The sequence below is a fragment of the Xiphophorus couchianus genome, chromosome 17 (assembly GCF_001444195.1).
Source record: "Xiphophorus couchianus chromosome 17, X_couchianus-1.0, whole genome shotgun sequence".
In the NCBI taxonomy this organism is placed as follows: Eukaryota; Metazoa; Chordata; class Actinopteri; order Cyprinodontiformes; family Poeciliidae; genus Xiphophorus; species Xiphophorus couchianus.
Genome location: NC_040244.1, coordinates 5,346,612 through 5,368,110, shown reverse-complemented (window position 1 = coordinate 5,368,110; position 21,499 = coordinate 5,346,612). Strand labels below are relative to the sequence as shown.

The following is a 21,499-nucleotide window of genomic DNA, read 5'->3' as shown; positions in this document are numbered from 1 at the left end:
TAAAATTAAACATAGCTAAAATGGACAACATTAATAATGACAGCAGTTAAAAACATATAGAAAACACAGCAAAATTACTAATGTAACACTGTATCTGACTGAATTTGTCTAAAATATGTGTGAAAATATAACATTTCCAAAGAAAGCACACAGCTGTTAGTTACCAACGGCAACAGAAAAAAGGGGGAGGAACCTGCCGTTATTGGTTGCTATGGTAACCACCAACCGTCAAGAGCAGCGTAACAGAACTTAAAACACCGATAAAAGTCTGAAGAAACAACTTGTTGACTAAAAAAATGTATTCAAAGAATAAATTAACAAATTTTGACAAGCCTCACATCTGTAATACTGTTAAAATAAAACCCTGTTACAAATACTGTAATAGAAGATATTTTACTGATTCCCAAAGAGAAATTAATTGAGTGCATTATCTCTGGTTGAGAACAGTTTGCACTTTCTGATATTGTGCTAAAACTTTAAAAAGAAATAGTTCCTGCTTGGTCTCTACTGGCCTGCAGATCCTGGGGTTGCACAACACTTCAGCATCAATGTTTTCTGGCCTCCATTGAGGGTCAGCTCATGTTTTTCTGAACTTCAGCAGAAGGACAGAAGCTTAATGATGACGTTCCTCTGTGTTGGTGTTCTCAGTACTTGTTTTAATCTCGTCTGGATCTGATCCTGCTTCATTCATTACTATTTCGAAAGAATTAATGAAGGAAAAGTAATTTCCCCAGCAAATTCACCCCAGGGTAAGAGTATCTACAAACAAGACCATTAAATTTTTTTTTAACAAACCTTGTTAAGAGTGGTGAAAAAAAGTGTCTACACACTAAAAAGAGTACTTCAGCATTACCTTTTGAAGATTATATCCACATAAATCACAAGTCCTTTTGGAGAAAACCTTAATTGTTAAGCACAGTGGTGGAGGAATTATGATTTGGACATTACAGGTATTTTAGACTTTAATCTGAGGTCAATTCTGAATTGTTTTTTTTTTAAAGGGGTTATAAGACAATGATCTAAAAAAAACTAAAATAATCAAAGTGTTCCAATGACCCAGTCAAAGTCCAGATCTTGATTTGGATACAACTACATAGTCCGATCTCAAAAGTTCAATATGTACTTTTATAAAACATGTTTTTCACATATTTGTTAAAACTGACAGAATGTAATGACAGTACGAGACAAACTATCTGTGAATAGATATCCTCTGTCTAATCCCAGTGCCAAGGAGAAACAGCCAATCAGAGCCAGGAGGCAGGTCTTAGTGCTGTTAATCACGCCAAGTGATTGCTGTGAATGCTAAGGTTAGTTAGCATAGCTACCAAAGGCAGTGAATAAATGGTTTTCCTGTAACAGTGGCTTGTTTCTCCACAATTAGCACATTTTTATCACCAGTACATCAGAATGATTGACAGCACTAAGACCCGCCTTCTGGCTCTGATTGGTTGTTGCTGGTTGAGAACGGTTCATTACTTCAGACAGAAATAACAGAAGAGGTGGAGGAGACCGAACCTTTCACAGATTATCTGTCCCGTAACGTACTGTCTTGACACGGTGACAGTTTTAACAAATATGGACAAAAATTTATTTTTGTAAAAGTTAAATACTGCAGCTTTAAAGGAGTTAATAATACATTATATGTACTAATTAAAATAAATGAGTTTGTGTAGAAAAGAATTTTTAAACCCAGTTGATATGTTACCCTCTCTCTCTCACTAAATATAAACAATGAACTCCACAATCACAAATATATTTTATTAATTCCAACATCTGTTACAATTTTATAAGTTAACACATCTGCACAAACACTGATGGGAGGAGAACAACTGCAGAAATACACACAAAAAAACAAGACGACACTCAGTCACATGAAAACTGAGCATCCAGTTCCTGGAAATCTCAGACGACATGCCGTGTAAATAACCAGCGGATCAACACACTCAGCTCGTTTATCAGCCGTTTATCGGAAATCCTCTGCGGAAAACATGCCCTTGGCCCGGCGCAGGATGGAGTCCTTGGACGCGTCATACGGATGCTCTTTGGACGGGATCTCCAGCACCGCCGGGATCGACTGCATGTGGGCGTCGATGGCGTGCCGGATCATCTCGGCGATGAACTGGTTGATCAGAATGATGGCGATGTCGTTCCGCGCCAGGAAGCTCCTGTAGGAGGAAACAAATGTCCAAACAGTTAAAATAAGAGGGGAATCTTAACAGGAACTAGTTCAGATCGATGAATCTGTTCAAATGTAGAAATTTGTTCAGAGCCAAGAATCCGATTTAAGTCAGGAATCTGTTCAAGACTAAGTTCAGAATTAGGAATCCATTCAAGAATCAGTCATTTGTTCAAGAATATAAAAAAAACCCTAATATTCAGAATCAGATTTCACACCAGAGTCAGGAATCTGTTCAAGATTGTATGCAGAATTAGGAATTTGTTCAAGAATCAGTTCAGAGCAGGTAATCTGCTCAAAAATAACAGATTCACAATCATGAATTGGATCAAAGACAGGAATCTGTTCAGGAAGTTGGAATACATTCAAGATTTTTTACATTGAATTTTTAAAATAAATCATTGAACTAATGAAATACTTCCATTTCACTGTTATTTTTGGCTCTGTGGGTAACCAAATGAAAGAATATATAATCAGAACAATGCAATATCAGACGAATATTTACAATGCTATCAATACATATAATGAGGTCATTCTGATTGAACATAAAGCTTTATATGCGATCAACAATCAATTAATCTTAAAAACTGTTTAATTTTGAAGAGAGTCTGGTATAAATAACAAACATGTTAAAATTTTGGTTAAATTTACAGTTTTCATTTATGTGTCGTGATTAATATAATTATAGACTCTCTTCCAAAATACACCAAAAAACAGATTACAGAAACTAAAATCATTAAACATGAAGTGTATGAGTTGGGGAGGAGCTTGTGGGCCCGAACCACAAGCCACACCAGATTCCATTCAGAATTTTACAAATTTAATATTCTCATCAATAATGTTGTCTGATTATTGTTGATTACACCTGAGGTCTATTTTAATTTTGTATAAATTTAAAATAAGAGGTTTCCGGTGTGTAGATGTGAGTATAACAGTGTATCGGGCCTCACTTGAACGTCTCCTCGATCTCCGTGATGCTCGTGTCCTTCTCCACCACCAGGAAGTTCGGCTTTCGGTTCTTGTTCAGCTCCCCGATTCCACCGAGCAGAAAGCCCGTCACCGTGTCTTCGTCCCCGATCACGGCGATCAGTTTGCCTCGACCCGCCATAGCCAGCTGCTTTGGTCCAGTAGCACCACGGAGAGACGGTTCGGATCAGCAGGCTTGATCATGTGAGTCGCTGCGTCAGTGGTCACGTGACGGTCACGCAGCGGCAGCAGGCGGAAGTGAAGCTGCAGTTTGGACAACAAACCGTAGCAGAGAACGTTCAGTATGGTGAGGGTTTAAACTTCATATTTTCTGAGTTTTGTTTCTTCGGAAGCTGATGAGACGTTCACAGAAGCCTGTTTTTTGTTTGTTTGTTTGTTTTCCAGACGACGGCGGCTCTGACTGCGGGTCTGGAGCGGATTCCGGACCAGCTCGGGTACCTGGTCATCAGTGAGGACGGAGTTCTGGCTGTGAGTTTGGGGAAAAACACGAGTTTCTCCACGTTTAACCACGCATTCAAAGTATAGAACACAGTGTATGGAAAACTAAAAGTGCCACATTTGTCTATCGACGTCTTCTACAGCAAGCTGATCGAAACATGGTTGAAAATCAAGCAACGTTTTGTGACAATATGATTCTGAAAACTTGCAACCCAATCAGGTAGACTTAGACTTAAAATTGAATTAAAATTTTAGGTGTTTGTTACAAAACGTTCACATTTTTTACAGTGTTGCATAATTTGGGAAACGTCAATTACTTCAAAGTTTAAGTCAAAACATTAATGTTTAAACTTACTGATGTGTTGAGGAGATCCAGGACAGATGTTCCCACATGAGCACAGCTCAAAAATGATTAAAATATTATGCAAAAAAATAAAAAATCTAGCTAATTTCAGAAAGTTAAACTTGCGATAAGAGTATTGCAGTCACCCTGAGAAAATAAAAATAAAATTATGAAAATAAAGTAACTTCCTTTTTGTAATATTAGTTTATTCAAATACATCCATCCATCCATCCATCTTCTTCCGCTTATCCGAGGTCGGGTCGCGGGGGTAGCAGCTTCAGAAGGGAGGCCCAGACTTCCCTCTCCCCAGCCACTTCTTCCAGCTCCTCCGGGGGAATCCCGAGGCGTTCCCAGGCCAGCCGAGAGACATAGTCCCTCCAGCGTGTCCTGGGTCTTCCCCGGGGCCTCCTCCCGGTGGGACGTGCCCGGAACACCTCACCAGGGAGGCGTCCAGGAGGCATCCTGACCAGATGCCCAAGCCACCTCAACTGGCTCCTCTCGATGTGAAGGAGCAGCGGCTCTACTCTGAGTCCCTCCCGGATGACTGAGCTTCTCACCCTATCTCTAAGGGAGAGCCCAGCCACCCTACGGAGAAAACCCATTTCGGCCGCTTGTATCCGCGATCTCGTTCTTTCGGTCATGACCCAAAGCTCATGACCATAGATGAGGGTGGGAACGTAGATCGACCGGTAAATCGAGAGCTTCGCTTTTTGGCTCAGCTCTCTCTTCACCACGACGGACCGGTACAGCGCCCGCTTGACAGCAGACGCTGCGCCAATCCGCCTGTCGATCTCCCGCTCCCTTCTTCCCCCATTCGTGAACAAGATCCCGAGATACTTAAACTCCTCCACTTGGGGCAGGACACCCCCCCTGACCCGGAGAAGGCACTCTACCCTTTTCCGGCTCAAGACCATGGCCTCGGATTTGGAGGCACTGATCCCCATCCCGGCCGCTTCACACTCGGCTGCGAACCGATCCAGCGAGAGCTGCAGATCACGATCTGATGAAGCCAAAAGGACCACATCGTCTGCGAAAAGCAGAGATGAGATCCTGAGGCCACCAAATCGGATCCCCTCAACACCTTGGCTGCGCCTAGAAATTCTGTCCATGAAAGTGATGAACAGAATCGGTGACAAAGGGCAGCCCTGGCGGAGTCCAACTCTCACCGGAAACGAGCCCGACTTTTAACCACCTCGGCGACCTCGCCCCCAGAGATTGGAGAGCCCAACCCAGAGTCCCCAGGCTCCGCTTCCTCAGTGGAAGGCATGTTGGTGGGATTGAGGAGGTCTTCGAAGTACTCTGCCCACCGGCCCACAACGTCCCGAGTAGAGGTCAGCAGCACACCATCCCCACTATAAACAGTGTTGGTGCTGCACCGCTTCCCCCCCCTGAGACGCCGGATGGTGGACCAGAATCGCCTCGAAGCCGTGCGGAAGTCTTTCTCCATGGCCTCTCCAAACTCCTCCCACACCCGAGTTTTTGCCTCAGCAACCGCCCGAGCCGCATGCCGCTTCGCCCGCCGGTACCCATCAGCTGCTTCCGGAGTCCCACAGGCCAAAAAGGCTCGATAGGACTCCTTCTTCAGCCTGACGGCATCCCTCACCGAAGGTGTCCACCAACGGGTTCGAGGGTTGCCGCCGCGACAGGCACCGACAACCTTGCGGCCACAGCTCCGATCGGCCGCCTCGACAATGGAGGCACGGAACACGGTCCACTCAGACTCCATGTCCCCCACCACCCCCGGGACGTGTTCGAAGTTTTGCCGGAGATGGGAGTTAAAGCTCCGTCTCACAGGGGATTCCGCCAGACGTTCCCAGCAGACCCTCACAACACGTTTGGGCCTGCCAGGTCTGACCGGCTTTCGCCCCCGCCACCGGAGCCAACTCACCACCAGGTAGTGGTCAGTGGACAGCTCCGCACCTCTCTTCACCCGAGTGTCCAAGACATACGGCCGCAGATCCGATGAAACGATGACAAAGTCGATCATCGAACTGCGGCCTAGGGTGTCCTGGTGCCAAGTGCACATATGGACACCCTTATGCTTGAACATGGTGTTCGTTATGGACAATCCATGGCGCATGGCTCTGGTTCTGGAACCAGTCTCCTTGAGAGGGGCTGGACATACTTCCACTCTGGAGTTGCCCAGGGAGAGAGACGTCGGGCAGGAGTGGGCATACTTGTTGCTCCCCATCTCGGCGCCTGTACGTTGGGGTTCACCCCGGTGAACGAGAGGGTAGGATCCCTCCGCCTACGGGTGGGGGGACGGGTTCTGACTGTCGTTTGTGCTTACGGGCCGAACGACAGTTCAGATTACCCACCCTTTTTGGAGTCCTTAGAGGGGGTACTGGAGAGTGCTCCTCCTGGGGACTCCCTTGTTCTGCTGGGGGACTTCAACGCTCACGTGGGCAACGACAGTGAGACCTGGAGGGGCGTGGTTGGGAGGAACGGCCCACCCGACCTGAACTCGAGCGGTGTTCTGTTGCTACAACTTAATACAACTTTTCATAATTATATTTGTTCTTAAATCATATCTATTTATTAAACAGACATGTTTCAAGCTTTGATTTCTTTTCATTTTGATAATTTTGTGTATATATAATTTCTTTTCTGGTGACTGTTTTATAAAGGAATAGTTTGAAGTTGCATATTTATTTTTAAAAAAGTGTCTGTGATATCTTTATTTAAAACAATTTACTATAGTGAGATTTTTTTTTTTTCAATATCGCACTCCCATACTTCATAGACAGCATCGGCTGTTGGAAAGCAATGCTAATCCACCTCATTTGCTTTTGCCGTTCATCTTGGTTTAAAACCAACATGGACTGGTAATGACAGAACTCCTCACCTGTTCAGTCTGCAGGTGAGCTGGAGAACGATGAGCACACTGCAGGTGTGATGATGCAGATGGTCCGGACGGCCTGCCGCTTCCGGTTATCCGGGTCAACCGATGCGCCGTTCAAACGCATGTCAGGTAACAAAGACGCTCGTTTCACCAGAGAGAGATCTGATTGGCTCAGCAGCTAACCAGCCTGCCTGCTTCATGTTTGCAGTAATTCTGGAGGATTTTGTGTACGTAGTGACGATTTCAGGTCAGAAAGTGTTTGTGGTCAAACGTCAGAACATCCAGCATGAACCAATCAACGTGTAGAACGTCAACCGGAGCGAACGGGACGAAGGCGATGGCATCATTTTGTGATTTATTTTATTTTTGTTTACGTTGTCTGTAAAATAAACAGTTTGAAACTTGATCTTTTGCTTTTACTCCCAGTTTTCTGTGGAAATTTAAATGAGATCCTGAATGGAGTTACTGATGAAATTCATGAAGTTACAGAATGACTGACTGTCTCCTAATGATGGAAAAATAGCTCATTTTTTATATATATATATTTCCCCTCTGGTGAGCCAGACTGTTCCATCTTTAAGAAATGTCTTAATCAGTTCTCAATAGTTTTGTAGGGATTGTAGTTCATCTTGGCTGCTTTTCATAAAGTCCTTATAGCTTAGCATAAACTGAACAGACACATCAAAGCAGAACTCATTCCCGTTTTTGAACAGATTCTTGCTTGAACCAGTTCCTGTTTTTGAAGATTCTTCATTTTGAACTGATTCTTTTAAAACTGACTCTTCCTTTGAATTTATTCCTATTTTTTTTTACATATTGTTCCCTCAAAACTGATTCCCATTTTTTAAAAATATTCTTTGAACCAATTCCTGGGTTTGGACATTTTCCTTTGAGCCAGTTCCTCTTTTTGAAGATTCTTTTGAGCTGAATGTTTCTTCCCTCTAAACTTATCTGAACTTATTTGAACAGATGCTTCCTTTGAACCAATTCCTATTTTTCTATTCCCAATTCTTTCTCCTGAACTCACTCCATATCCTGAACAAACATAACTCCAAGTGAATTAATGATATTGGTCAGATTTTTGATCAACTAATTCCTAATATTGAAAGTGTAAACTGATTCCTTGGTTCTTAGATTACATCATAATCTTCTGATGAACCGATCCTATGTAGGATTTGTTCAAACTCTCCTTAAATGAGCTGCTTTTAGTTAAAACCACATATGGGATCATTTGCAAATCAAAGTTGGTTCTGATTATTGATCAGCAGGTTAAATACTGAAAAATCCTATTTTCTCTGTTCATTAAATGCATTAAACTCTTGACTAATTTTAGTCGACAGATGCTAAAAGGACCAGTGTGTATTGCTTCATTCTTGGAATTTTTTTGTGCTGTTTTTTAATCAAAAGTAGGTCAAAGGTCAAGGTGAACTTTTAGTGAAAAAGTGCACACTTAAGGAGACATGAGAAGAAAAAAAAACCTTTATTGCATCGTTGTTGCGTCTGTGTTTCTTCCTCTTCGCACTGATAAGGAATGAGGCCGTCAGGTCGGCTCTGTGGAATGAGTCACATGACCAGGTAACTGTCACCTGTCGTAAGCCCCGCCCCCCTTTCCCTACAACATCCTGTCACATGATCTGGAGTTAAAACAGATTAAAAGAAAACAAACCGACCTAACAAACAATAGAAGAAGAGGATGATGGGAAACCAGGTGAGCTCAGAGTCCATGACATCACTTCCTCCTACAGATACATTTATAATTTAAAAAAACCAAAACAACAACCCAGAAACAGTCCTGTGAAATGCTCCTCATCCTCCCTCCTCGGTTTGTACACGGTGACATCATCCTGCTGCTTCCTGTAGGCGTCTAGCGTTTCGACAGTTCGTTGGACAGCCAGTCCAGACCCTCGTAGAGACCCGTCCCCTGAGTGGCGCAGGTGGCCTGGACGTGCCACTGGAACCAGAAACAAACCCATCAGAACCAGAATCCATTCAGCATTAAAGCTGCAGTTTGCGCCTTTTATTAAAATCTGATTTTTACTTATTTGTTAAAATTGTGACGGTTTAAAATGAGGAAGGAATGTGAAATGATTCATCTTCACTTCCTCCCTGAGCTACTATTACCTAAGAAAATCAGAGCCAGAGGGTGGGTCTTAGCGCTGTCAACCAGCATCATGTACACGCTGCTCCATTATGGTTTATGAATCAATTCAGAATTCCCAGGACCTGCACCTCTAGTAGCAGAGCAGTGCACAAAGAGTGATTGACAGCATTAAGACCCGCCTCCTGGCTCTGATTGGTTGTTTCTAGTTAGAACTGGGAGAAGGCTGAGGAACTCCATTTTTTCACAGATTATCTGTCTCATAACAAACCGTTTCAACAAATATGTAAAAAAAAAAACAAAAAAAAAAACTTAAAGTTACATACTGCAGCTTTAAGAAACACAGCATATTATAAATTTCTAACAGGAAATACAAATAAGGACAATTCTCACTACTGAAGCGCTAACAGAACTTGCAAAAATATTACAGCAGAACATATAAAAAGTGTTAGAAAAAAAGTGACTTTTTGTAACACTTCAATAGGAAGTGTTTCAAAAAGTCCTGACGCAAGAGAAAGGAAAGATGTGAAATGTTGGTTGCATCATTTCTGTCAAAGGGAAGGAAAACAGTTTAATTGAAAAACAACCAAATTTCTAACACTCTGAATTAGGGAATAATAACTGCCAAAACTTCAAATAATCTTTAGGAGACATGAACTGGAGAGATTTGTGTCCTTTTCGCATTTTACCAGGTGTGTAATGCACATCACAGCCACCAGGAGGCAGCAACTAGAGCTGAAGAAATTAGATAATATGTTTAAATGTCACAATGACAAATTTTACTGGACAATAAACTGTCCCAGAAATTCTTGTAATAAATTATATTATTATTTTGAGACCATTTTTAAGTAATATATTAATAATGACATAATAATTCAATCTCGCCCTCCAAATGAATAATGAACTTTAATTTTCAACAGGACTGGAAGACATTTTAACTATATCAAAAGTCTAGACCTAATTCCAGCTCTGGGTTTGTGGCAATAAGACAAAAAGTGATTATTTATAACATTTTCTTTGAAATAATGTGAGAAAATCGTTTCAGACGACAGGAAAAAAAATCTAATTCATCTGAGCTGCTTAGATGAGCTAAATACTTCCTGAAACTAGGAGTTATTTCAGTTAATAGATCAATCTCGATTATACTGACAATTGTCATATTCTGCAGATTTTTAATTTAAACTTTTTCTGCACAATATTAGAAATGCATTAAAAGATGCAAATAATTCCAATCAAAATTTTATTGCCTAAAATGCAGCAGAGCATTCCTTTAGTGAACAATCGATCATTTGTAGCAAAGGATGCATCTGCATCTTAATGCCAATACAGTGTAGGGATTATTTTATGGATTACCTGATTAATAATTGGATAGCAAAATGTGCTAATTTGAGTTTTTGTTTACAGATAATAAACAAAATGAAACTTTTAAGTAAAAATGTTTAATTTTTTAGTTTTGGCTGCGCTGAATGTGTTGTTTCAGCAGATGGAACTTTTTGAGTCTGATTAATCATAAAATAGTTGACGATTATTGCAATAATCGATTATTCTCGATACCATCCTATGCTAAGCTTCCCGCAGCTCCTGTTCTGCAGGTGGTGATTGTAAATCCATCCTTACGGTTCTGCTGCGCAGGCTGTGCAGGCCCAGTTTGTCGGTGAGTTCGCTGACACCCATGGCGTTGGGAAGATCCTGTTTGTTTGCAAACACCAGAAGGACGGCGTCCTTCAGCTCGTCTTCCTGGATCTGAGGGAGACGAGTCATGTGACCTATGATGTCATCGATGACAGATCATGTCCAGATCTACTGATCACTCACCATCTTGGAGAGTTCCTCCGCCGACTCGGCCACTCTCTCTCTGTCGTTGCTGTCCACCACAAAAATCAGACCCTGCAGGAGAAGAACCGGGTCAGAACGTCGGTAGCCGCAGTTTGAGGTTGCGCCTGCGGGGGGCGTACCTGCGTGTTCTGGAAGTAGTGCCTCCACAGAGGTCGGATCTTGTCCTGGCCGCCGACGTCCCACACCGTGAAGCAGATGTTCTTGTACTCCACCGTCTCCACGTTAAAACCTGAAACACGCAGCAGCCGTTAGCGAGCGCCAGGTCAGGTCAATAAAATTTGTAATAAAAACAGAGCTAGTCTCTCACTGAGCGCATGCAGTGAAATGGTCTTTAAAACACCAGGTTGAGAAAAAGAGTTTCCATTTACGCAGATGACGTTCTATTTATTCCTCCAGGTATTAAATCCAGAAAAGAATCCACATTTTTCTAAAAGGTCACAATAAGTTGGAAACATTTTGTTTGGTTCAATAAAATTTCTACATTTAAGGCTTTTCTGCAAGGCCCTGCTCTTTGTTTGGACGACTAGCTCCTCTGGTTTGGGGAGTTATGATGCGTAACCATGGCAACAAGGTATTGTTTTTTTACCATTGGGAGCAGCTGATTAGCATCTGAAAAACTCAAACAATTCCCAATCGGCAACCCAAAACCCAGAGGAGTTGAAAATGAGGCTTCATGAACGCAGAGCAGTGAGAAGTCAGTCAGACGCAAATTTAAAGAGGAACGGCAAGAGTAAAAGCAAACGAGGTGGATCCACTCATATCAATGGAAAGTTTAGTGGAAGATAAAAGTGAATACAAAGCAGGGCTGATTTGGAAATTAATGTTCCAGAGTATAAACAAATAGAGTAACTGAAGTCAGGAATTGGTTGGTTACTGATACTCCTGGTCCGATTCTGTCCTAATGGACAAAAATAAACCCTGAAGTTTATGAAGGTACAATGCAGTAACAACAATTTCTTCCAATAATCAATATTTCATCTCATCACCCCTTCTCCTTTGACCTTTGAGCATTTAGCTGCTGGCAGAACGATCTGAGCTCACCGATAGTTGGGATGGTGGTGACGATCTCTCCGAGTTTCAGTTTGTACAGGATTGTTGTTTTTCCAGCTGCATCCAGACCCACTGAAACAAGCAAAGGCAGAAGATTTCTGATTACTGACACTGATCATTTGGCTCATATTTACTGGTGTTTAAAAGGTACATATGTTAAGTAATCACCCACACCCTTCTACAAAAACAACTATATTATTTTAGCCAACTTAAAATGGCCATTTATGTAACTGGAATAATTTAGACACTGACTCCTGTTGGACACCACAGGAAATGCACAAACATATTGATGATCAGATCTATTTCATCTTATGTAACTTTTCACCCTAAAAACTCAATATTTTTCAAGTATTCGCAACTAATTCTTTACTTTTCTTTTCTTTAAATCCAACAGTTTGAACAAACAGAGACACAAATCCAGAATAATAGAAAAGCATCCAGAAACAACAACAATTCACCCAGAACTAAACCTTCTTACTAGAAACGCAACAGCTTGCCTTGCAGTGCCTGAAAACTGGACTCAGTTGCCTAAAAACAATAAATACACCACATAAAAACAAAACCAATCCACAACTTTATTATGGTTAAACAATATATATTTACAGATATTGTCCAGATCTTCGACTCACATAACTAGCTATAAAATAAATATAGATCGTAATGCAAGTGGATCAAGAAAATACTACAGACCAATAGTTAGGATCCACTGATTTTATGACATCATATCAGTCATAATATCCTTCCGTTTAGTCAGGATCCCCTGATATTATGTCGTAATATCAGGGGATCCTGACTATAGGAGATCAATTCAAAACTGGAACCAGTCTCAAACAAATGGACACAAGCTACCCGAAGTGGATCCAGTCCAACACAACTGGATCAACAGACTGGATCAATGACAAAACTGGATTAATAGCAACAATAGAAGAGAAAAACTGATACGAAGTCATAAAGATAAAGTAGATTACTATTTCTGAAAGCAAAAAAACTACACAGAAACTAAGAGAACTGTCTCTAAACGGACAGCAGCTTGATTCTGATTATTTCTGACTGGATCAGAAGCTTAATGGAAAAAGATTAACTGAATCTGACAGTTTTAACAGATCTACCACTCCTTCCGTTTAGCTCTGACCGTTAGCGTCTGCTAACTAACTTAGATTCGATTTGATCAGTTTTCTTTAAAAGTCGCAGTAAAACATAGATCGGTACTAACGTAAACCGGGTGGTAGCGTAAAGTGTGACCGTTGAAAAGCAGCAGTTCGGCTGTAGAGCTCGCTTTCAGCCAGCCGCCGGTACTGGCCCGATCAGCTCGGAGCTAGTTAGCCTAGCCGCAGCGCTTACCCATCAGTATCCTCATCTGTTTCTTCCCGAACAGCCTGGAGAACAGAGACGAGATGGTCAGACCCATTTTTTAATAAACAACGTCTTCCAGAGAGGCAGCCTGGGTAGATGACAAGCCGAAGGTGGGAGCTTTTAGGCGCTTAGCCCGCTGAGGCTGCTGTCAGAACCGAAACACAGGCGTAGAAGAACCGGATCAGATAGAACTGTGGGCGCTGCTCCTCCTTGGTGCCACGTCCAGGCCAACGCGGAATAAATGACGTCACGACTTTGAAACAACTTTATTAACAACACCAAGAACAATGATGCGTTTGGGTCCTCAGGAAAAAAGGAAGATATGGAAATTCTATTCTCATAAATTTGATCTTTTTGCTGTTGAACAAAATGTCTTATACAGCGGGGTAAAATAGAAAACTTTGAGTTGACTGAAAATCAGTATGAAATAGACCGAATAGATGAGCCACATCTAAAATTTTAAAAGAATTTCTTTCTTTTACAATTTTAACCCTTTTTATATATTTGTTAGCAATTTTTTTAGTCAAAATTTATTATTTCTCTTCAATAGCTTCCAGATCAGACTCATTGACTCATTGACTCAAAATCAGTGTGAAATTGTTCTACTAGACTGGGAGACTCATTTTTATCCAATTTAAAGTATTTTTATTTCATTTTATTTTATTTTTTCCATAATTTTATACATATATATAAAGTTAAAGTTAGTTAGTTCACAGACATCAGAACTACAGGAAGTTCATTATATATATATATATATATATATATATATATATATATATATATATATATATACAGTATATATATATATATATATATAACCTGACAGGGCTCACCTATGAAGTGAAAACCATTTCAGGTGACGACCTCTTGAAGCTCATCAAGAAAATGCAGAGTGTGTGCAAAGCAGTAATCACGCCAAAAGGTTGCTACTTTGAAGAAACTAGAATATAAGGGCTATTTTCAGTTGTTTTACACTTTTTTGTTTAGTGCATATTTCCACGTGTTATTCATAGTTTTGATGCCTTCAGTGTGAATCTACAACTACGTTTAAAAAAATTAAACATAGTTAGAGAGGCTTAAGTTCATTTTACTTTAAAAGAATAATAGTTCTGGTCGTTTTGACCCTGGGTGTCGTCTGTTTATCAGGCTGTGAGTTGAGAGAACTGGAAACTTGAACGTTTTCGCAGTGCGGCTGCAGCTGCACGTCTAGCTCAGGTGATGTTTGGTGTAACGCAGCTCTTCCTCTTATAGCCAGACTTTTCAATTATTGAACAGCCTCCTGTCATGTTTGAATGAAACATCTGAGAAAAATGTTTGTAGCCAGAATAAATTTAACATTTTTGGGCATGTTTACACTGTGCTTTCATGTCAGGACAGATTTTCTATGTGGCTGTTTTGATGTTTTGATCAACTCTGATTTTTGCATTTCTACTACACTTCCCAGGATACAATGGGTAGTTCCTCTGAGTAGAGCACAAAAAAAGACTCAAGATACCAACCCTTCAAAACAAAGAAGGCATTTTGAAGACAATGAAATTAAAATAAAAGGGAGTCCTGCTGTGCTAATGTTTGAAGAAACGTTAACCTGCAGTGACTGGTATATAAAATAAAAATATGAAATAATAGTAGAATAATTTCACATTGATTTTGAATCAATAAGTCAAAAACATATTTTTTAAATATAGAATTTGCTGAAAAATATAAAAAGGGTTCAAATATATTCACATAAGTATGTGAATATATTTTCTATTTAAGAAACTATGTATACCACAGACCTATGGTTATTACTTTTACTACTGAATCCACACTTCTCAAAAGTGGAGTAAAGTTGTCTGCAGCTTTAATAACAAAAAATAAGAAAGTGTTAAACCAACAAACTACTAATTTATAATCTATTCCGTTTCATAATTGTTTTAACCATGACTGGAGTCCAAAAAATATTTCAAAAGAAAAGAAAACTGGGCTGCACAGTGGCGCAGTTGGTAGCACTGTTGCCTTGCAGCAAGAAGGTCCTGGGTTCGATTCCCGGCCGGGGTCTTTCTGCATGGAGTTTGCATGTTCTCCCTGTGCATGCGTGGGTTCTCTCCGGGTACTCCGGCTTCCTCCCACAGTCCAAAAACATGACTGTCAGGTCAATTGGTTTCTCTAAATTCTCCCTAGGTGTGAGTGTGTGTGTGCATGGTTGTTTGTCCTGTATGTCTCTGTGTTGCCCTGCGACAGACTGGCGACCTGTCCAGGGCGTACCCCGCCTCTCGCCCGGAACGTAGCTGGAGATGGGCACCAGCAACCCTCCCGACCCCATTAGGGACAAGGGTGAACAGAAAATGGATGGATGGAAGAAAAGAAAACTTACCGCAAGTAATATAGGAAATAGCGCCCTCTTCAGTTCCGGAAAGCAATGGAGACACTTCCAAATAAGGTTGACATTTGTCCCCGCCCCTTCCTGTTTGCTGCAGGGCGGTCCTTCTCGTTAGTTCCGCTGTGGCAGAACATGGCGGCTGTCAACAGCTGTTGCTGAGAGATAGGAGAGGGCTAATAGGATTTTTTTGGACCGGTTTGTTGTGTTTCGATTTGATGTCGACAGTTAAGTATATTTAGTTTAATTAGTGTGTGACTCTAACGCGCTAAATTTGATCAAGAAGTCGATTATCAGGTAAGAACCGGATCCAGCCGGCGGGATAGTGGATGGTGAAGTTTTCAGACGTTTCGATAGTTCGAATGTAAAAAAAACAATTACAACCAAATTTGCTTAATTAAAACACATTTAAGACAAGTGAATCAAAAATAATATATATAAACAAACAGTTTTTTTTAATACATAGAAATAAAATAGAGCTTTTTTGTCTGCCATTTTTGCCACTATCTGTCTCTGACTGTGGAATCTTGTGGATCCTGAAATTCTTCATTTATTTTATAACTTTAGAGCTGCATTTTATGCGGAATTCAAACTATTTCAATGCATTACTGGACTAGACTGTGATACGATTTGTATTGTAAGATTTATATTTACACTCTGCGTTGTTGCACCAGGAAGTCACTATTTAAGGATCCAAACTAACTGGACTAAATCCAAAACCGGATCCTGCTTGTATTAAATCCCGAATAGCAGAACCAGATTGCAGAAATCACCCAAAAATAATTTGGAACACAACTGTATCCAGAAGTAGTTTCACATTATTGTAGTTGAATAATAAACTGCATTTCAGCACTTTAAAAGCACTTTGAAATGCCTTGCTGCTGAAATGTGCTATACAAATAAAATTTGATTGATTGATTGATTCAGGAGGGAAAAAAACATCCAGACAATAAAACGTTACTGTAAAAATCTTTCAAAGTGTAGAAACAAGCATGGAAGTTTGCATGCTCACCCTCTCAGGTTAAATATTTTTTTTTATATTTCCCTTTAGTCACTTTAATTTTAAGATGAAACATACACTCTCCATGACCACCATGGTGGCCATTTTGAAAAGTAGCTACCACATAAATATAGAAACAGAAATTGTATCCATAAACTGCTTGATTCTGATTTTATTTTATTAATTGACAACAGGACAGCCTGCAGATGTTTAATGTAGCATTTCTCTCTTTTAGTTTCGATATGAGGACAGCCGTGTCCACTATGAGACCTGCATGAGTCCGATCTCTGTATGACGATGGAACCGGTCTGACCTGGACTGAGCCCGACATGGAGAAGTTTGGGATGAGTTTCGGCGGAGGCCCCAGCAGGAAGGAGCTGCTGGACACTATCGAGTCTCAAAAAAACCAGCTGGTAAAGTACCAGACCCGGTTTAAGGATGTAGTCCGTGCCTACAAGGGCCTCCTGAAGGAGAAGGAGGCTCTGGAAGCCAGCCTGAAGGTTCTGACCGTCACCCAGGACCTGGACCTTATGCAGCAGGAGCCGGATGCAGGCAGGCGGCTGGACCTGCTGGACGACGGGTGCTCTCTGCACAGCGAGGACAGTGTGGACACAGCAGCGTCTGTGGACGCCTCCAGTGAGACCAACAGAGGGGAGCAGAGTGAAGAGTACCAGGGAGAACCGGGCCAGAGGTCCGACTCTATGGTATGTCTGAGTCACTTACTTTCTGTTAAATCTAACATGATTGTTTCTGTCGTCATTATATATTACTGGATGGGACAGCGGCTAATTGCGGCTATCGCTGGATGAGCAGGAATCTATCACAAAAATATTGATAGGGCCATAATTTATTATCCAATTTCTATAAAATATGAGAAAATTGACTGTTTTGATGAGCAAACTATGTATTCTCCTTTTATATAAATCTATAAACAGTTTGGTTTCTGTCAAGATGCAAGAAAGGACAAAACTAATGTCTCTTTAATATTAGACAGTAATTTAATTTTATATTATTTCCTCTGTTGGAGTCATAGTTTGATAAAATTTAACAAACTAGGACTCCTATACTGTATGAAATATGTTATGATATTTGATGACTGTTGTGAATGTCGATCGTTCGACACGATTTCTCCAGTTTTGTCATTTATTTTTATAGGAATTACAGAGACTGAAATGCGCTCACAATTTTATGTTTTTTATGTTGGCCCTAATATTCCATCGTAAAAAAACATCTCGAAGTGGCTCGTTTTCCTCTTTTCTCTCGCCCTGTTGACTTTACTCTGCACGCAGACCTGTTGCCACGGCAACCAAATGACAGTAGCTGTTTCCAACTCAGTGTAACGGCGAGCATGTGGCTCAGGACAATGACCTGATGTAGTAATATGTGCCGATTGTTTTTCTGCAGCCTGATCTTGACAGCGGCAGCGTGGAGGCGGAGCAACATGAAGCTCCGCCCCCCTCCAACGTGGAGGCCGAGCGCCGCCTTGCCCAGCTGAAGAGCCAGCTGAGCACGCTCACCGCCTCGCTGTCCACCGTCTCGCAGGAGAAATCCCGCATGGAGGCGAGCTTCCAGGCCGACAAGCGCCAGCTGAAACAGGAAGTTCATGAGCTGCAGGAGCGTCTGGCCGCCGTGACGGCGGCGCAGGAGGCGGAGCTTCACGCCCTGCAGCAGCAGGTGGCGGAGGGCCGTGCTCGCATCATCACGCAGCAGCACGAGAGGGAGCAGGAGCAGGGGGACCACGTCCAGCAGCTAAGGGAGCTGCAGAGGCTCCTGCAGCAGGAGCGGGACCTGCGGCAGGACGCCGAGCTGCGCCTGCATGACGCCAGCGCCGCCCTGCTGGCCTCGTCGCAGGCCGTGGACCGCGGGGCGGAGTCAGAGGCGCAGCTGAACCTGGCGAGGGAGGAGAGGGACGAGCTGCGTAGGAGGCTGCAGGCGGCGGAGGAGGAGCAGAGGAAGCCGGACCCCAGAGTGGAGGAGCTACAGCGGGAAGTGCAGGAGCTGAAGAACACGTTCCAGCATCAGATCCACAACGAGACCAAGAAGGTGAGATTCAAAAAATGTTTCACTTCTTCCTGAAAATTTTGTGCCACAAAATGACAAGGAGAAAGGCATTAGTTTGAACTCTTTTATTAAAATAAACAGAAACAATCTCATTTATGTCTGGTAGAGATTGATGCTTTGAGTATTTAAACTTAACCTCTGCAGTTTTGTTGTTCCTTAAGAGACATTTAAACATTTTTTAATCTTTTTGCAGCAGAAAGTGGTAATATTTTGAGAATAACAGTCATATTGCGAGAACAAAGTTGCAATTTTGTCGTAATGACATGAAAATCAAAATCAGAATTCCTTTTAGTGCCATTGTGCACGAAAGAAAATACTGTGAAATTTCAAAAAGTAGGCATGTCAAATAAATGAATAAAATAATAAATATATGTCAATAATATAAAAATCTAGTAGGAATGCACAGATACAACTGGAGTGTTAAGAAAAAATAAATGAAATGAAAATAAAGTCGTAATAGTTTTATGAGAACCTTAAAAGGAAAATAATAAAGAATTAGAAAAATTGTTGTTCCTTGCGAAACAGCCGTGAGAATGCAAATCTCACGCTGCAGAAAATATCAGGAAGAACTGAAAGAAAAAGCAGGAGAAAGCTAAAGTCATACATAGTAAAAGAAAGTTGTAAGAGCCTTCTTCAGGTGAGCTGGGTTTCCTAGGTAACGGTGGAACTCCTTTGGGGTTGCTAGGTAACGGTGGAACTCCTTTGGGGCTGCTAGGTAACGAGGCAGTGACTCCTGATTTGTGACTCTACATTCAGGAGGTTTTGAATCGGCTCATTTTCCAGGCACCAATAAACATGAACTTATTGGGTAAGGGTAAGCTGTTTTTTTTTTTTAAGCATTTTGTTGTTTTCAGAAGCAGTTGAGTAAAACGTACATTTTGTATAATAATACGTCTCCTTTAAGCAGATTTTTGCGTCCCTAAACTCCACCATTACCTCTTTGATCTTGGTGACAAAGCCACAGATTTATCCACCAGTTTTCTGGATTCGTTTCATCGTTAACATGCTAACGCTACAGAGCTGCAGGCGTGTCTCATGCTTTTTGTTTTTGTTTTGCAGGTTTGCGAGGCAGAGGAGCGTGCACGAGAGCGCGCTCAGGCTGCAGAGCTGCGGGTTGCGGGTTTGGAGCAGCGGGTGTCTGAGCTGTCGGAGCTGCTGGGTTCCTGTGAGAAGGCGAAACAGCGGGACCAGCAGGCAGCTCAGAGGCTGAGGGACCGGATCCAGCAGCTGGACATCGAGAACAAGACGCTGGCCATCGCTGCCTCCAGCAGGTCCAGCACCGACCTCAGTCTGGACGAGTCGCAGCTGGACGTGGCCGTCCTGAAGGACAAACTGCAGACAGTGAAGAAGCTGCTGCTGCTGGCGGCTCAGAGGAACCCGGACCAGAACATCCAGGATGTGACGGATGCCGAGGACAGAACCTCAGCTCTGCAGCAGCAGGAGCTGCAGCAGCTGCGAGACGAGTTTGAGCGCTACAAGCAGCGCGCCCAGGTGGTTCTGAAGAACAAGACCGCTAAAGATGGCTGCCAGACCAAGGAGCTGGAGGAGGTCCGGGATCAACTGGCGGAGCTGCGGGAGAAGTACATCACCCTGCGGATCCAGAGCGACGAGGCGGAGGCGCGGCACCGCCAGCAGCTGGAGGAGCGGCAGCAGCAGGTGGCAGCGCTGCAGCTCTCCCACAAACAGGAGCTGGAACGAGCCGAGGCGCAGCACCGTGACGAGCTGCAGCGGCTGGAGGCGGAGCTGCACAAGCACCGGGAGAGAACGATGGCGCTGCTGGACGAGAAGGACCAGGAGCTGGAAAGGCTGCGCGCCGCCGTGCTCAGCTGCAGCCGCGACCCCAACGACCCCGCCACCGACGGTCTGCAGGAAGCTGCCGCCGGCACCTCCGACTGCGAAGGTTTTATTCTTATTATTATTATTATTGTTGTTAAATTAACAATAAACAGTATCTCATAGAGACATAAGGAACAGTAAAATATAGGCAGTTAAAAAATGAAATAAACATGGATTGAATTAACAGACAAACACAGAGCAGAAGCTGCAGCTCTATTACAAATACGCACCAATCTATCTGTAGCTGCATTTCTATTGACCATGTAATTATGAAATCTGACTCTTCGGAAATAAATCACTCAAAATAACCTTTTATATTTTTCTAGAAGTGTTTTATAAAGTGTTTTCAAAAAAACACTTTATAAGATTTACATACTTATTTATATGCTTTATATGAACTATAGGAGTAGGTTTGCATATGTTTAGATATTCGTGACAAATTCTCTGAGAGTTATCGTAACACCTTTGCTGTCTTTTGTCCGACTGTGCAGGTGACGTGGTAAGCGAGGCGCTGCGACAGGCCACGCCCACTGAGTCCACGCTGCTGCTGTACGCCGAGCAGCTGGCGCGTAAGGAGGTGGAGGCGGGCGGCCTGCGGCGGCAGAAACGTCGCCTGGAGGAGGATCTGCACCAGCTGCAGGCCCGGCTGATCGCCAACGCGGAGCGGCACGAGGAGGAGATGGCGGAGCTGCGGCACCGCCTCGACAAGCTGATCCGGGACCAGAACCGAGAGGGCGCCAACTTGGAGTACCTGAAGAACGTCATCTACAAGTTCCTGACGCTGCAGGACAGCAGCGGGCGGCTGCAGACGCTCAACGCCATCCTGACCATCCTGCACTTCAGCCCACAGGAGAAGCATGACGTCATGAAGCTGCAGGGGCCCGCCTGGTGGGGCCCCGTGCGCAGGTGAACACCTGGAGAGACGATAAGTAATTCCACACATACTGGCTCACTGTGACAACTATTAAAGCTCTAATCCAGCAGAATGTCTTTATATTTTGAATTAATTGGAAAATAAACTATTTTTGTGTGAGATAGTCTGTTTCCTGGGCTTCATTCTTAGAACAAGCATTTTATTTATTTAACTTACAGAACTTCATGTATGTAAAATTAAGGCTTAAAT

At 42.6% G+C, this 21,499-nt stretch overlaps 4 protein-coding genes across 4 annotated transcripts; 2 read left to right on the top strand and 2 right to left on the bottom strand.

Annotated features, from left to right (window-relative positions):
• Window positions 1-1,737: 1,737 nt before the first annotated feature.
• atp6v1f (ATPase H+ transporting V1 subunit F) lies at window positions 1,738-3,324 on the bottom strand. The gene is made up of 2 exons (XM_028044313.1): window positions 3,127-3,324; window positions 1,738-2,165 (listed from the first exon to the last, which is right to left on the bottom strand). The coding sequence occupies exons 1-2, from the start codon at window positions 3,282-3,284 to the stop codon at window positions 1,964-1,966; spliced, it is 360 nt and encodes a 119-aa protein (XP_027900114.1). The 5' UTR covers window positions 3,285-3,324; the 3' UTR covers window positions 1,738-1,963.
• lamtor4 (late endosomal/lysosomal adaptor, MAPK and MTOR activator 4) lies at window positions 3,316-7,192 on the top strand. Its single transcript, XM_028044314.1, has 4 exons — window positions 3,316-3,449; window positions 3,548-3,631; window positions 6,798-6,915; window positions 6,995-7,192. The coding sequence occupies exons 1-4, from the start codon at window positions 3,447-3,449 to the stop codon at window positions 7,090-7,092; spliced, it is 303 nt and encodes a 100-aa protein (XP_027900115.1). The 5' UTR covers window positions 3,316-3,446; the 3' UTR covers window positions 7,093-7,192.
• A 1,055-nt stretch (window positions 7,193-8,247) lies between these two features.
• Window positions 8,248-13,367, bottom strand: LOC114161164 (ADP-ribosylation factor 4). The gene is made up of 6 exons (XM_028044312.1): window positions 13,112-13,367; window positions 11,762-11,842; window positions 10,840-10,949; window positions 10,700-10,771; window positions 10,502-10,627; window positions 8,248-8,737 (listed from the first exon to the last, which is right to left on the bottom strand). Exons 1-6 carry the CDS (start codon window positions 13,176-13,178, stop codon window positions 8,651-8,653), a joined length of 543 nt encoding a protein of 180 aa, XP_027900113.1. The 5' UTR covers window positions 13,179-13,367; the 3' UTR covers window positions 8,248-8,650.
• A 2,221-nt stretch (window positions 13,368-15,588) lies between these two features.
• On the top strand, window positions 15,589-21,413 carry gcc1 (GRIP and coiled-coil domain containing 1). The gene is made up of 5 exons (XM_028044283.1): window positions 15,589-15,776; window positions 16,715-17,183; window positions 17,884-18,522; window positions 19,600-20,440; window positions 20,868-21,413. Exons 2-5 carry the CDS (start codon window positions 16,809-16,811, stop codon window positions 21,284-21,286), a joined length of 2,274 nt encoding a protein of 757 aa, XP_027900084.1. The 5' UTR covers window positions 15,589-15,776; window positions 16,715-16,808; the 3' UTR covers window positions 21,287-21,413.
• The last annotated feature ends 86 nt before the right edge of the window (window positions 21,414-21,499 follow it).

What these genes read in the sequence shown, in the direction of transcription:
- lamtor4 (XM_028044314.1), top strand. An exon ending in GTGAGGACGGAGTTCTGGCT is followed by an intron (nt 3,632 to 6,797) that starts GTGAGTTTGGGG and finishes TCACCTGTTCAG; the next exon opens with TCTGCAGGTGAGCTGGAGAA. An exon ending in GCCGTTCAAACGCATGTCAG is followed by an intron (nt 6,916 to 6,994) that starts GTAACAAAGACG and finishes TCATGTTTGCAG; the next exon opens with TAATTCTGGAGGATTTTGTG.
- atp6v1f (XM_028044313.1), bottom strand. Translation starts at nt 3,284, where the DNA reads ATGGCGGGTCGAGGCAAACTGATCGCCGTGATCGGGGACGAAGACACG. An exon ending in GAGATCGAGGAGACGTTCAA is followed by an intron (nt 2,166 to 3,126) that starts GTGAGGCCCGAT and finishes TTCCTCCTACAG; the next exon opens with GAGCTTCCTGGCGCGGAACG.
- gcc1 (XM_028044283.1), top strand. Translation starts at nt 16,809, where the DNA reads ATGGAGAAGTTTGGGATGAGTTTCGGCGGAGGCCCCAGCAGGAAGGAG. An exon ending in GCCAGAGGTCCGACTCTATG is followed by an intron (nt 17,184 to 17,883) that starts GTATGTCTGAGT and finishes GTTTTTCTGCAG; the next exon opens with CCTGATCTTGACAGCGGCAG. An exon ending in TCCACAACGAGACCAAGAAG is followed by an intron (nt 18,523 to 19,599) that starts GTGAGATTCAAA and finishes TTTGTTTTGCAG; the next exon opens with GTTTGCGAGGCAGAGGAGCG.
- LOC114161164 (XM_028044312.1), bottom strand. Translation starts at nt 13,178, where the DNA reads ATGGGTCTGACCATCTCGTCTCTGTTCTCCAGGCTGTTCGGGAAGAAA. An exon ending in ACAGATGAGGATACTGATGG is followed by an intron (nt 11,843 to 13,111) that starts GTAAGCGCTGCG and finishes TGCTTGTTTCAG; the next exon opens with TGGGTCTGGATGCAGCTGGA. An exon ending in ACAGCCTGCGCAGCAGAACC is followed by an intron (nt 8,738 to 10,501) that starts GTAAGGATGGAT and finishes TTCTGGTTCCAG; the next exon opens with TGGCACGTCCAGGCCACCTG.